This window comes from Arachis ipaensis, chromosome B10 (assembly GCF_000816755.2).
Source record: "Arachis ipaensis cultivar K30076 chromosome B10, Araip1.1, whole genome shotgun sequence".
Lineage (NCBI taxonomy): Eukaryota > Viridiplantae > Streptophyta > Magnoliopsida > Fabales > Fabaceae > Arachis > Arachis ipaensis.
In genome coordinates this window covers 134155773-134172501 of record NC_029794.2, presented here as the reverse complement: position 1 = coordinate 134172501, position 16729 = coordinate 134155773, and the positions used below count along the sequence as shown (strand labels likewise).

Sequence of the window (16729 nt, the reverse complement as noted above, 5' to 3'; positions counted from 1 at the left end):
CCACATGAAGATATTGAAAGATTTGTTTGATCCCATTCCAATGTCTTCTAGTTGGAGAGGAACTATATCTTACTAGTAAATTCATAGCAAATGATATATCGAGTCGTGTATTATTAGCAAGATACATTAATGCCCCAATAGCACTGAGATATGGTATTTCACGACCAAGGATATCTTTATTTTCTTCTTTAGGACGGAATTGATCATTTTTCACATCTAAAGATCTTACGATCATTAGGGTACTTAATGGATGTGAATTATCCATATAAAATCTCTTCAATATCTTTTTCTGTGTATGTTGGTTGATGAATAAAAATTCTATTTTTTATATGCTCGATCTGCAGGTCGAGACAAAATTTAGTTTTTTCAAAATCTTTCATCTCAAACTCTTCTTTTAGAGCTTTTATAATTGTTGAAATCTCTTCAAGGGTTCCAATGATATTTAAATCATCAACGTACAAAGCAATTATAATGAATCCAGATACAGTTTCTTTATGAAAATACATGGACAGATATCATCATTCTTAAATCCGCTTTTGGTCAGATACTCAGTAAGACGATTATACCACATTCGTCTAGATTATTTTAAACAATATAAAGATTTTTACAATTTGACTGAGTATCTTTGCAAATATTCATTGAATAGTTTAGATATCTTTAGTCATCCAGGGACTTTCATATAGATATCATGATCTAATGATCTGTATAAATAGATTGTTACCACATCCATTAGATGCATATGTAGTTTATGGTATGTAAATAAATTGACCAAATTACGCAATGTTATTGCATCTACTACAGGGGAATATGTTTCTTCATAATCTATACCGGGCCTTTTGTGAAAAACCTTGCGCCACAAGTCGAGTTTTGTAGCGTACAACTTTATTTTTTTTATTTTGTTCTCTCACAAATACCAATCTGTATCCAACAGGTTTTACAACTTATGATGTATGGACTACATGTCTAAAAAATTCACATTCTGCAAGCGAGACCACTCATCCTTCGTAACTTCTTCTCATTTTGGCCAATCATTCTTTCATGGTCCTCAAGGAAATCAAATACTTCATAATGAATGATGTAATTTTCAATAACATCCTTTAAAATAAAATTTGTCTCTTTTTCTTTGTTATTATTTTTCAAAGATGCTTGATAAAGATCAACTAAGTGCCTTGAGGTACGCAGGTACATGACCAATGGCATTTTCCACCACAACAAAAATATTTATTCTCTATTGATTTATTTTGTCCATTATTTCTTTCTTTATTTCACTTTTGATGAGATCTTTTTTTGTGAACATAATTTTTTTTTATTAACAAAACATTGCCATTTACCTTTTCTAAGGTTATGATTTGCTGCATTTGCTTCAGAAAATGGGGCGACACCAGTTGGGCCCGCTTCATTATTTCTTAAAAATAATTTATTGTTACGTTCAGCAACAAGAAGGTAAAAAATTAGCTCAAAATATTTTTAAATTCCTTTTCTCGATACTGCTGTTGTAGGAGCACATTCGAGGCATGGAAGGTCGAGAAAGTTTTCTCTAACTTGTTATTATCAGTTATCTTTTTTCCACATAATTTCATTCGTGAGGCAATTCAGAACATTGTTGAATTGTATTCATTTAGGGATTTAAAATCTTTTAGACTCAAGTGTGTCCACTCATATTAGGCTTGAAGAAGTATCACTGTCTTTTAATGATTATACATTTCTTCAAGGTTCTTCCACAGATCTGTAGGATCTTTTAGTGTGAGATATTTATTTTTCAATCATTCGTCAAGATGACGAAAAAGGAAGATCATGGCTTTGACTTTATATTTCCGGGATGCATTATTTTCAGCTTTAATGGTATCTCCAAGATACATTGAATCAAGATGAATTTCGACATCTAATATCCATGATAAGTAATTGTTTCCAATTATATCAAGAGCATTAAATTCATTATGAAAGAGCTTTAACATAATGAATATTTATTACTTGAATATTTCTAAAATTTGATCAGAATCTCGTGCTGATAACATATTGAAAAATAAATAAATAAAAAAAGAAATAAATATAAAATAAAAAATATAAATAATTAGTTCTAGTATTAATATTTACCAATACTATTATTTCACTATAATAGAAGTGAATCATATATATTTACTAATATTATATATGTTACAGCATCTTATCCTCAGAGAAATAAAAAAAGGGAGAAAATTTATTGTAGCATACATATATATGAAAAGAGAGAAGAGTATTTTTATTGTATATATATTATTTGAGATCTCCTCATTATTTATACATGCACAATATTTATTTTTTCAACTTCATTTAAGTTCAATTTAATTTGGGAGCTTCATTCTTTTATCATTAAAAAATTGAGCGGCCCATATAATAAATCAAAGTCACATATCATTAATTGAATAGACATCCTTATCCATATCACAATAATCAATAATGACTTAATTAAAGTTGGTATTTGTGTATGCAATACTTTTAGGATTAACTGATTAAGGAATAATTGAATTTAATGCATTTGCTAATGTAATAATATATTACAATAAACAACAACTTAACTTTTAAAATGGTTTTTGAGATTGATCTTTTGCATTAATTTTTTTTTCAAGATTTTAATTCACAAACCAATCGATTGAAATTCAGGTTTTCTAAATTTCAATCGATTCGAATTGATATACAATCGATTGAATTTCTCACGGCACGTGGGGTTTCTTTTTTTTTGAAATAACGAAAGCTCAACACAAACCAGTGGAGCAAGAAGTCAATGTGCTACAAATAGAGAAACAAGGAAAAAAGAACAAAGAAAAAAGACCATATAGCCTGTTATCCCCAGCACTACTATCAACACTCTCCGGGATTACTGTCCGTCCATTCTTTGTAGCTCAGAAGCGTTTTCTGTTGTATGAGGTCAACACCTGCTATCTGATTGTTGAAAATCCTACCATTACGTTCCAACCAGATGTTTCAAATCACTGCAAAGAACCCAGTCAACCACCGCTTCTGCTCTTGTTTACTCGTGTGCAAACCAGTCCAACTCTCAAACAGACCTCTGATGGAACCCGGCATAGCCCACTTTCTACCAACTGACCGCAACCAACAGCACCACACTTGCCATGCTAAATCACACAAAAGAAATAGATGCTGGACAGTTTCTATCTCCTTGTTACAGAGCACACAAATATTATCACTGTGATGAATAACGCCTAGCCTACTCAACCTGTCTTTGGTATTAACTCTACCAACAAGTACAAACCAGCCAAAAAGCTCAATCCTCGGAGGCACCACTCCTTTCCACAATGAACTTGTGAAACTATAGCTTGTGATCGCTGCTGGCAGATTCTCCGATTGAAGGACCCGCATAAGAGACTTAGTAGAAAACACACCCTTACTATCAAACTTCCAGACCACATTATCCTCCATACCCTGTGACAGCTTTACTGGCTGTAACCTCTCGTGCAGCTGGTGGACAAGTTCCAGCTCCCATTGGAAAATCTCTATTCTCCATTGGAAGTTCCATATCCACTCCAATACATCCCAAAACCCACAATCCCCTACCACCACTCCTTGTTGGTTGGACACAGAGAATAGTCTTGGAAACGCCACTTTCAGTGGCCCGCCTTGCACCCAGTTATCCTCCCAAAACAGGGTACTCCTTCCATTCCCTACTTCCATGGCCAGGCCAGTAACCAATTTATCCCTTAGTCGCTGCTCCTTTATGTTTAACTGGCATATGTCCTTCCAATGCCCGCCTTTCTCTGGTATCTTCTGATTTACCAACATGACATCAGGGCTCAAATTGTTACAGGAGCAGACAATTTTCTTCCATAAGGGGGAATCCTCCTTTGAAAACCGCCACCACCACTTAAACAATAGTGCTGTGTTCCGAAGCACTGCATCCCCAACCCCCAATCCCCCAGCCTTCTTCGGAGCCTGGACCAACTCCCACCTAACTAATGGGATACCATCCTTCCCATCCCCCTTACCCCACATAAATCTCCTTTGCAGTGCAACCAGCTTGTCCACAACCGCCTTTGGCATCTTGTACAGACTTAAGTAATATATCGGCAGGCTATTCAATACCGACTTAATGAGGATAAGCTTGCCTGCTTTATTCAACACCTTCGCTTTCCATAGGCTGAGCTTTTCTTGCACCTTATCTATGACTGGTTTCCAAGTCTTCACTAGCCTCGGATTCGCACCTAGAGAGATTCCAAGGTACCTAACTGGTAACACAGCTTGGTTGCACCCCAGAAGGCCGCACACCTGATCAACCCACTCCTGCTCACAGTTTACTGGTATCAGATTTGACTTATCATAATTGATGCTCAACCCCGACATCAACTCAAAATACCGTAACAATCTCTTATAATTTACCACTGTCTCTGTGTTTTGGGGACAAAATAAAATTGTATCATCCGCAAATTGAAGGTGTGATAATTCTACATGCTCACCTCCGACCATTAGTGGTTCAATACGTCCGTTTCTGACTGCTACCCCCACCATGCGATGCAACACATCAACCACAAGCACAAACAGAAGGGGGGACAGGGGGTCCCCTTGTCTTAGGCCCCGCTCCATGTTGAATGGCTTGGTTGGAGACCCATTCACCAGAACTGACATAGATGCCGTGCTCACACACTCTTTTACCCAATCCCTCCACCTCTGGCCAAACCCCATATTCTGAAGTACAATATCTACAAAGCTCCATCGGACTCTATCATACGCTTTTTGAAAATCAAGCTTGATAATAGCCGCCTTCTTTTTTCGCGCCTTGAGCCAATGGACCGTCTCACAGGCAATGAGCACACCGTCATGGATTTTCCTACCATTTACAAATGCCGTTTGGGTCTCTCCCACCAGTCCTGGCATAACCGATCGCATCCTTCTTACCAAAACCTTCGAAATTACCTTGTAGACACAGCCCACCATACTAATCGGCCGGAAGTCCTTGATTTCCTTAGCCCCCACAAACTTTGGGGCCAGTGTCACCCATGTGATATTCACATTAGATGGTAACTCTGCCGTTTGGAAGAATTCCAATACTGCTCCAGTGAACTCCTTTCCAATCTCCTCCCAGCAATTCTTGATGAAATTCATATTGAACCCATCACTCCCTGGGGCCTTAGACGATTCACAATCCCATACTACTTCCCTGATTTCTTCCGCCGACGGCAGAACCTCCAAGGCCTCAGCCTCAGCCCTATCAATCTGTTTCAGTAGCCCATCACGCACACCAATTCTCGGAGCATACTCCTGGCGATATAGCTCCTTATAGAACCCCCTAATTGCATACTTTATTCTTACCGGGTTCCGCACCAACCTTCCCTGGATCATCAGAGCCTCAATTCTGTTATGCCGCCTTCTGGCCGATGCAATGTTATGAAAATATCTCATATTCCTGTCCATGTCCCTCGCATGTTTGGACCGAGACATCTGCTTCCAGTGAACTTCCTTCCTGATGTACCACTTTTCACAAAAACTCACCAAAGCCTTTCTTCTAGTTTCCGTCGTACCGTCATAAATCCCATCACTAACCTGGATGTCAAGCTTCTTTATTTCATCCTCAAACCTCATCAGTCTACTGTCCATATCGCCGAAGTTATCCTTGTGCCACTGTCTCAAAGGCACCGTCAAAGCCTTCATTTTACCAATAAATGGAGCATCTCCCAGGTTCCTCCATTCGTCTCTTACCATCCTCAGGAAGCCCTCATGGGTAAACCAGGCATCTAAACTCCGGAAAGGTCGCGGGCCCCCTCGTATCCTAGCATCCTTCACAATTAACGGGCAGTGATCTGACAGTCCCCGCGGACCACCTTTTACCCGAATGTCAGGAAACTCCTCAACCCACTCAACAGAAACCAGCACCCTATCAATTCGACTACATGATTGACCCCTAAACCATGTGAACTTCCCATCAGAGAGAGGTAGATCCACCAACTGCATGTCTTGAACCCAACTCTTAAACTCCTCCGCTGATGCCGGCAGAGTCGTCCCCCCTTTCCTTTCCTCCACTTGCAGTATCTCATTGAAATCCCCTAGCAAGCAGAGAGGGACTTGGCACAGTCCCGCAATATAGCTCAATTCTTCCCAAACCACCCGCTTTTCTTCCCTCCCGTGCACCCCATACACCAAACAGAACGCACAATGAAAATTATTCTTTGTTAACACTCCTTCAATGCACAACCACCTTTCTCCTTTATAACAATGACTAGTCTGAAACATCATGTCATCCCACATCAATAAAAGCCCTCCAGCCGTCCCATCAGATTCCACAAACTCCCAACCTACCGGATTATCTCCCCAAAGTCTTGCAACATCAAATTTTGAAATCACCTCCCTTTTCGTTTCAATTAACCCCAACATATGCAAATTATATTTTTTCTTCAATGATTTCACCATACTTATTTTCCCATCCCCCTCAACCCCCTAATATTCCAGCAACTCACAATCATTTAATCAAAGTATTGTTCACCTTATTTTTGTTCTTCGGACGACTCCTTCTTGCCTTTTCTTTTTGTTTTGCCAATCTTCTTTTTGCTGCTATTTCGTCATTTTGAGCTTTCAAAATACTCATGATATCCACATCATCATCATACAGCACAGCACCAGATTCAACAGCCAGAGACCAAGTAACTTCATTTTCATGCATCTGATCCTCTTGTGAATTCCTGGCCATATCTTCCTGGTTGGGGTTGCTGTTTCTCCTTATGCCTAATCCTGCGCTACGCCCCTTCACAGGCGCTCCTCCACCGTTCGCCCAACCTTGCTCACAACCCAATGCTGTTCGGTTAGCCCCCAAGACCGCTTCCTTCCCTCTCCCTTGGTCCACCAGCCCCGGTAAGCACCCTTGATCTCGGCCATCGCCCATGGTCCCTGCCCAGGCCACCGGAACCGGCACCAGACCCTCATCGACCGCGCACCACTCTTCCCGGAACCCCTCCCCGACACCAAGCCCTGCAGGAACACCCTTCCCCGCCGATTCCATCGCATCTCCCTGCATACCATCCGGCGCCACCGTACCAGCCACCATCGACGGGATCTCTACCCAGACCACCTGCACCGGCAGCAACCCCTCATCGCTTGCGCGCACCCCTTCATGCATCCCCTCCCCGACACCGAGCCCTGACTGACCACCCGTCACCGCCGAGGCCATAGCAGCTCCCTGCAAGCCATCCGGCGTTACAGGCCCCGCACTCGTCGACAGGTCCTCCCCCATCTGCTTTAGACTTCCGCTTCTGCCACCTCCCACTAGGGTTGTCGCCGCCTCAGACCCTTCACCACCCTGTGCTTCGGACCAGCAAGCCTGAGAACCTGGTATGACCCGTCTGTCCGATACCCGACCCGCCTCACCAACACTTGGATCTTCAGATACCCCCTTATCCACCTGCCCGCCCACCTGAGGCCCACCCACCTGAAGCCCACTCTTCCTACCCCTCCCCAACCGCGTTTCAGTCAATTCCCGTGGCCCAGAATCACACTGAATTAGAATTGGACTTCTTGGATCCAATTCCCTACTTTTGCATTCTTATTTCAGAGTTCTATGTTTGAAAACAAACACAACTTTTATGTTGAGTTACTCCTTTTGCTATGAGTGACCTGATATATTTTTTTCACGCTGGACTAGAAAAAATGTCGCTTTAGTTTTGGCACTAAATACTTAATAAAATAACATTATTTAATTTTAATAGTTATACATTTTTTTGTGAGAAGTAAGACATGCTGTGGTTCATTAAGGTTAAATAATTTCGTTTCATCACGTACTTAATGCTAAAATTAAAATCATGTCTTCTAGTCTAACATAAATGAATATATGCCAGATACTTATAGCGTAACAACTAACAAGTAATTCTACGAAAAAAGAATGGGAATCAACATGATGTAGTTTTTTCAATCTCAAAAATTTTTATGGTGCAATTGAAATCTTAAAATTTTGTTTGTACAAGCAATCAATCTCAAGAATGACTTTAGGATTTAACTTGACTTTACATTCACTTTTTTTACTACATACATAACTTTTACATATATATTATATAATATATTAGGAGTGCAAGTAGGGTAGGATAGGGTGTAGACAAACTCACACCACATCCTACTCTACCCGTAGCAAATCGAGTAGGCAATCCTACTCGAATGGGTTGGTTCCAGGGGTGTTCAAATTCAAACCGATTCAAATTAAACCGTTCATCCAATCCGATCCAAACCGAAAATCGATTAAAACCGCACTAATTCGAATTTGATTGGATTCTATTTTTTGCAAACCGCTGGATTGGATCGGATTTCGGATCTACTTTTCATAACCGATCCAATCCAATCCAAACCGCACAATGTGCTATAATATTATTATTTTATTATTATATTTACAATTATATTTATAACATGTTCAATTTGTTATACATTTTTCTATTATTCATGTATTATTATTATTTAATAAATATTTTATGTTGAAAATGTTATTTATTTATTTATTTTAACTAACCTATATTTTTATTTATATTGTTATGTTATCGTTAGTTTTTTAAGATATTGTTAAGACTTGTTATGTCATTGTTGATTATTTAAAATTTGATGTTGAGACTTGTTATATGTATTTAATTTTTTTAATTTAAAAAATCACAAATCCGAACCGATCTAAACCGCTTGTAATCGGATCGGATTTCCAAAAAAATTTCATTCAATCCAAACCGCACTGCACATAAATTAAGCGTTCGGATCGGATTACTTTTTTCCTTAAAACCGAATCAAACCGCACCGCGAACACCCCTAATTGGTTCGGATTGAATACCTGCAAATAGGGTATATATTGCTAGTTCTAGTCACATGTGTTTATGTAGTATATTTTGAAAACAAATAATTAAATTCTGAAATTAAATGCATTTAATTGATTAGTGTGATAATATATTATTAAATATTTTTAAAAATTNTCCTTAATTTTGGGAAGACCAAAAATAAATGAAAATGAATAATAAAGGAAGAATTAATTTTAAGAAGATATTTTACCATAACTAAAATAATTTAATTTAATATAAAATTAGTGTAAAATAGTTTTATATGTATATCCAATCACGTAAAGTTACGTAACAAAAAATAATTATTATTTTTATTGATTAACGTAAATAGTTATTCAAACAATTAATATAATTGTGAATTAAAATTAAACTTTAACTAAAAAATAAAATTCAAAATTCTCTCTTAATTAATTGTTAAGTTTTTTTTGTCTGCAAATTATAATTCAAATAGCATAATTTTTCCGTACTTACCTAAAAGTCGCGATTTCAGTCTCACTCCTAAATTTTTTATTTTTAAGTTTAAAACTACGAAAGTATAAATGTAGTTCGCGCGGAGAAACAGAAAGTGGCATTCTCCATTTCACCATTTTACAAAGCTTTCGAGTTCTCGTCTCTTCTCTTACCTTGCTTGCTAGCCAAGCACCCATGCATTACTAGCACTGCAACGCTACAAAGGTAGTTACTTTCCCTATCCAATGATTCCAGTTCCCTTTTCTCGTTTGAATATAAGTTCATGCAGGAATTTCACCATTTAATTTTTTGTTTGTCATCATATTGATTTTGTGCTTTGTTGCTTAGATTTTGGGGGAAAAGCGTGTTTTCCAGGTTTAGTAGGGGTTAGAGCTTAAATCAATAGTGAAAGATAAAAGATCACTTTGTGATTGGAACTTAATTTTGGTGTTGGTGAGGTATTTAGATTTGCACTGAGTTATGGTTATAATCTTTTTGTTCGTCTATATATATTTAGCTGGTTATAAAATTGGTTTTTTTTCCCCAAAAAAAAATCTGTTTAGTAAGTGGAGGAGTGTTTAGGGGATAGTTACATGAAGCGCAATACGTTTTGGTATGGGATAAAATATTTTACGTGAAAAGTATACTTACAGCGTTATGGTACGCAGATAAATTGTGAATTGGTGCACGGTTCGTCACCTAATTAGTGAATTCTTGTAACTATAGTTTAGTAGTACCTTTAAAATTTCAGTGTGCTTTCCATGCCTGGAAATTTGTAAGATTACTACTGTCTTTTGTGTCAAATGAAAAGTCATTCTGGCATTACTTCCATTGGCACTTTATTTTCGGGTTAGCACTTAATTCTGTTCCTAATTGTTGAAGTGCTTAAAGTCTACAAGATAATCTTTGTGTAAAATATGTAACACAAAATTCAGGTAAAAAAATAATTACATTGTTTCTGTTACCATTGTCCTAAAGTTTTATCTTGATGTATAACAAGTGTAACCTCCATTTTATGAACTTTTAGGAAATATAGAATAGTTTCACATACAAGATGGACACAAACAAAATGAGGCCTATTACAGCTGCAACCAATTTTGCTGCCACAGGTTGGAAATCTACTGAGCGCCGTAGAATAATGGTTAACAAAATGTAAGAACACACCATCTATACTTAAATACTTTTTGAATGGCTGACATTCTGTTCAATTCACATAGCCTGTCATAGTTTGTTTTTATATTAAACTTCTGTCAGCATTTATTAAATTGAGCATAAATTAAATTTGTGAAATCTCTTCATTTTAAGCTTAGCATTTATGGTGCACAATTGTCCTAGTGAGTGATCATGTTCACCAGTGGAGGATTCTTGCTTGCATAGATTAGAGGAAATATAGGTTGAGTTATAGCAAAATCATATTATTTGTTATGCTATAGGATTAAGAATTAGAGCGTAACATGCTCGTGTAGCACATTATTATATCCAGATCAAAGTTGGTTTCACATACTCTACCTTTGTCATGTTATTTTCTCTCATTTGTCCCAACATTGCATGCTTTCTCAATTTCATTATGGTTTACTTAACAAGGTTGCCACTCCTTGAGGAACCTTATAGGGATAGAAGGCTCTTAATTTCACAGTGGAAATTCTTGATTTGTAGCATTTTCCAAATCCTCTTGATTCAATTCCCAATTCATTTGGGAAATGTTAACAACGGATGATGTAAGATTTAGTTTGGTTATCAGTACTTCATGGATTCATTGTTAAAGGTGCAAAGAGACATTTGGAATCATGTATTCATGTCTAACTTTGTTAGTTAGTTTGGATCTTTTGGAATAGTCTTTGTATAACTCTTACGAAAGAACAGTTTTACTTAACCTTCAAGGGCTTGGTTGAAGATAGAAGAGTACTTTCCTTCTCCTTTATGGATTCTATTCCATGGATTATTAATAGATTGATTTTTGGAGTCTTTGGATGGTTCTTTGAATATTTTCTCTCTCTCAATATGCTTCAGTTGTTATATAAATTCAATAACTATTTTGTCCGTCTCTTTAAATTCATTTTTTTTCTTTTCAATTTGATTGTTTTCAGCAGATCATATTAAGTATAAAGACGCAGCCTAATAAGGATTTTGATAGGTTATAAGATGTGTTTAGCATTAATGCTAGCACACCTTCTGAGGATAGACTTGTTGGTATTTGTGAACTTCTATTAGGTACTCCTACTAGAATGGTCCATATAAACTTACATCCTGTAGTTTACAGTGCAGATTTTGTACTCAAGAATGGTCCTCCCTCTTGGAAACAAAATTTACCCTTACTTCTAGGGTCTGTAGAAACTTTTGAGGAGAAAGTGTTTGCGTCATCCAAAGTCGAGGTACCTTGATTTTATGCTGTTTTGACTTTCTTCATGTGAACATCTTGTTGTTCATATAGCTCTTTCAAACAAATGGCATTGTCTTGATAACAAATGAGTATTTCCATGAATCCACATCAGTGCAAGATCTGCACGTAATTCTTTGAGATTTTTAAGTCTCCCTATTTTCATGGGATAAATTTTTACTACTAAAATGCTAAAATTTAGGATGTGCATACTTCTTTTACTTATTTATACAGTGTAAATTTTATCATTTAATACTTTTTTATTAGGTTCTCACATTAATTAATTTAAAAAATTGAGGTATTTGGCATCTATTTACAGGCTGAGTACATTGCAAAGATATCAGAAAAGCTGAAGTCAATAGCACCATCACGTCAAAGTGCTGAAAATCTCTTACCCCAAAACTCTTCTATCTCAAGTGAAGTTTCTCTTCTTAATAATCTGATTGAATATTATCTTAAATGAATACTAGAAAATTGGATTTATTTATTTATTTTCCATTCCTAACATTGAGATGTCAATATCAACAATAGAGAAAAGTGTGAAAAAAAAAACGAAAAAAAAAAAAATCATATTTCCCATTATTTTCCTTTTCTTGCTCTATGGGTAAGGGTGTTCATATAAATATTGTCTTCTGCATGTCATACTCATATAAAAAACAAAGATTTTCCCATTTTTATATTATTTATGAATTCTAAAAGCTAGAAGGCCAGAAAAAACTTAAACTATTGATCTGAACAAGCAATCTAAGATATTATTTATGATACAAGGAAATAGGATGAATGAAACATTGTTTTCTGATCTCTCAACATCTTCGGACGATAAATTCTTTTTCAGATTAAATAGAAGCTAAACACTTAATTCTGTTTTACAAAACTTGCTTGTTTGAAAGCATGAGTTTCAATTGGCAAGTGATGCTTATTAAAGCATCCATTTCCCCCATGCCCCATCTACAACATTTGGTGTTTTCTTGACCATTGTATTTCTTTTATACTTTGTTCTACTTATATAATTTGGCTTTTACATTATCCCAGCCCATATTTTTGTTCAGTTCCCACCCATTTTATAGGTGTCGAAATCATTCACTCTTTTCTCAGCTTCCACTTATTTTCAGTATTGATGGGGTTGCTTTGTCATGTCAATAGTCCCAAGGTTATAGGTATAGTGTTTGAGTTAATTAAAATATATGATATGAAATATAGTTTTAATTGTGAAAATATCCTAAACTATGTTTTCAATCTTTTTTCAAACTTTACCCGAATAATGTCTATTGCTCCTGCCCTCTTCACATGCGTCTTGATTGTTTTCTCTTGGTTGATTGAATGTTTATTTTACTTTTGTATTTCTAGGAGAAGAAGAAATTAAAGCAATCAGAGAGTGGCAAGAACAGGTTTATCAAAAGGTAATATCCAATATTATCTTTCTTTCCTACAAAGTACTAATACGGACACGTGATACGATATGACACAAGACATGCAAACACACCAAACTTTAAAAATGATAAGACACAGACACAGGGTATACATATACGTATTTTCGAAATTTATAAACTAATCAAGCAATTATAAATGTCAAACTACCAATATTCACAACCAATTTTAGTGTTTTTGAACCTTATTAACACTATCTATGTTGTATTTGAAATGTCAATGAGTTCTGAAAGAAAAACATTTGAGATTGAGAGTAATTTTGATTCTTCCTTGTAGGTACAAATGATAAAAGCAACATATTACACAAAACTTGATACTTTTCACAAATTGATAAGTAGAAAGCTTCAGCAGGTATATGTTACTTTCAGGCCTATCATGATTTTAGACAACAACTCTGAGTTTGCATTCCTATAATCTTGATTGATTATTTTCCCATTGAATATAGCTCAAGAATGAGCCTGCTCCTCTACATCCTAAGACGATAACTGATATGGAGGGATGCGAACAACATAAGCGAGCACTGGAATACATTTTTTTATTATTGAATGTGGACAAAAGCAAGATTGATCGCGGTTTCAAGCAGAGACTAGATAGACTGGAAAAGTACATACAAGATGTTTTACAAAAGAAATACTTCTCTTACTGTCAACAACAATGTTCTTTTGACGTGCAATCCAAGCAACAGGTTGAGCCATCAAATTCAATCAGTTCTCAATTGGAACTATCTGGAAAGAAACCAGCCTCGCAAGTAATAAGCCTACCGAGTTCCCATTTAACAAAGCAGATTCCTTACCTAACATTACAAGAGGTAAACCAATTTTGCAGTTCGCGACAGGGAAATCAAGTGTCAGAAAAAGGTGTAATTTCTTTACAATCCATCAATTCAATTTATTACTATATATGTAGACACCATTGTTTCTGTGTTATCTGTTACATGAGTTACTCGCAAACTCTTTTTCGACGGTATCAGGTTGTGAAAATCATGCAGTAGAACCACAAATAGGAGTTGAGATCAAACCATCCGAAGCTTTTGTGAATGAACCAGCTGATATTCCCGATGATACAAGCCCAGCAATGAAGCACTTTATTAAAGTGGTTAGCCTAAAACTTGCCAACTTTTCTTTCTTTTGTTTCGCCTGAACTTGTAGATAAGTGCACTTATGCCATATAATTGCAGTTTAGGTCAATGTCAGCTGAAGCATTCATAGCTGCAACTGATGACATTGGACTAGCACTCCATTTAAATGATGACATACCAGAAATTTCAACTGATGAAAATGCAAACTTGAATTGCTACGATCCTGTTCCAACAGGAAAGAAAATAAAGCGATTCTTTAATTCAACTCCTGCAAGTGGCAGTTCCGGGCAGTTCATCAGTGCAGAGAAGCCTGCCTCAATATCTAAGGTACTCCAAACTCTGAATAATTTGATAGCTTTGTGATCAAGAATTTAAGCCAGTTTGGTATTTGATGCACTTTGATGAAATCATTACTTTGTGAGTGTGAATTATGCAGAATTTATCTTTCCGACGCATAATTCGTATTTTATTAGCAGAGCTTCGTCCGACACAAAACATGGATTGTCCTATAGACAAATATATAACAGCACCTTTATATATTACATTTCTGTTGCTTATTTCTGAAAAGAGCAACCCCATATAACTCGAGCATGGGTAACTCTTGCAGGAAATTTATACTATCTTAGAAGAAATAAAAGTGATAAACAACTTACTGATAGACACTCAAGTAGTTATTAGCGAAGGAAACACCATTACAGGAGTAGCTGAGGGTGCACCAGAACATGATGAAGGACTATTTGTCAAATTGGTTTTCAATTCAGTAACTGTTAATCTACCCCCGACAGCAGAGCAAGCTACTAACAAAGAGGTGAATAATTCTATAATGTTGTTAACACTATAGACACTTTTGATTTGTTTGTTCCAACTGATCACATTTGTCAATCATGCAGTCGATAATCAAACCGTTACATTTGTTTGTTCCCGGGTGTTATCCACTTCTCTCACCAGTTATTTCAGATGAAACACCATCAGAAATCAGGTTAGACAATCTAACTGTCTTCTTTTTCATTAATACTTTAGAGAAATGCTAGAGGGTCATCAGAATTTATTGTTTTTGGCCATCAGTTAGCCATCAACGTTTAAAAGTATGGGATAAAGTATATTGTTGGATTACTAAACTGAAGGAATTGAGTTGATGGCTAAGTGATGACAAAAAATAATAAATTCTGATAGCCTCCTAACATTTCTCAATACTTTATTTATTGTCTTTATAAGGTTGAAATGTTGAACAAACAACAAATGAACTTTATCATACTAGGCTCGTTCCCAGTTTGGGTAAACAACTTAATTAAGTTACTTTTGAATAAATAGCTTAAACAATAAATGCTTATAATAAAAGTTACTTATAAATAAGTTATTTTGTGTTTGATTTTTTAGTTCTAAAAGTACTTATTTTAAGAGAAAAGTGATAAAAAGCTTTTTATTATGAGAGAAGTCATTTTTTTTAATTTCTCCTTAAGCACCAAAATAACTTTTTAGAAAGTTGCAATTTTGTTTTGAAAATTGTACCAGACATTAATACTACACCTTTTTATAACTTAAAAGTAAAAAAAAGTCACTTATGAACCTATACAAACGGGCCGAACTCCTTACATGTTCTTCCTTCAATTATTTCTCTTTTCAGTAGTTTTCACCGGTAGCTTCTGAAACGGTGGCAATTTGGTGATAAGTTCTGGAAAAAAGGTGGCAATTCTTGTGGTTATGTCTTTCTTAATCTTTCCTCCTGTGTTTCTATTTGGACAGAGTGGATGTCGACGTGGACGATCTGTCAAGTAAAGCGAATCTGAAACTGAGACTTTCTCTAAGAAGCATGAATGAGCCTTTGTCACTGCAGAATATAGCAGTGTCATGGGATCAGTGTGTTAGAGAAGCAATATGTGAGTATGCGCAAAAACATGGTGGAGGAACCTTTAGCTCTAAATATGGAGGATGGGAGCTATGTTCCAATGGTTTTTGACTTGAAGGAGCATCTATCCATGTCCCTATCAGTCACCACCTCCCAAGAGATTGATTGCTTTATGAAAGTGATCCAAATACAGCAATTTGATCCAAATTCAGTGCATAATGAATACTTGGTGGTTAGATACCCTGAAATTCATACTTGCATTTTGTAAACATGGAAGCAAGTGTTATTCTGGATTGTAGAAACATTAATTACCCTTCAATTACATTTTGTTCAAAGAATGGTTTTATAGCCCTATCAAATCTTGACCAAGGGATCTTGAGAAATATAGGAGTCTTGAAACAAGTCATGCTTGGAAAGATAGGAGACTCGAACCCGCAACCTCTTAATTGAGTATGGGAAGACTATGCCATTTGAGCTATTTCAAAACTTATTTTTCAAATATGAGGACAAAATTATTTTACTTCTCAATTTTAATTTATATATATTAACAACCAATTATATTGGATTAATTCAAATAAAATAATATTTATTTATCAAATTTCATAATATCGGCAAATCTATTATAAATGAACGAAATTCGTACCTACAAAATTAGTTTTGTTCATTTTGTTAATTAAATTTATTATTATTTTTAATTTTTATGACTAAAAATAGTAGTTTAATTTTTTTTTTCATCTTATTTTGTTGGTCTTATAATTTTTTAGGCT

The 16729-nt window shown here is 36.0% G+C and overlaps 1 protein-coding gene across 1 annotated transcript; it reads left to right on the top strand.

Annotated features, from left to right (window-relative positions):
* On the top strand, nt 9347-16361 carry LOC110268114 (mediator of RNA polymerase II transcription subunit 15a-like). Its single transcript, XM_021114010.1, has 12 exons — nt 9347-9458; nt 10261-10385; nt 11494-11605; nt 11930-12026; nt 12958-13010; nt 13315-13389; nt 13484-13895; nt 14009-14133; nt 14216-14443; nt 14724-14924; nt 15007-15095; nt 15860-16361. Exons 2-12 carry the CDS (start codon nt 10288-10290, stop codon nt 16071-16073), a joined length of 1704 nt encoding a protein of 567 aa, XP_020969669.1. The 5' UTR covers nt 9347-9458; nt 10261-10287; the 3' UTR covers nt 16074-16361.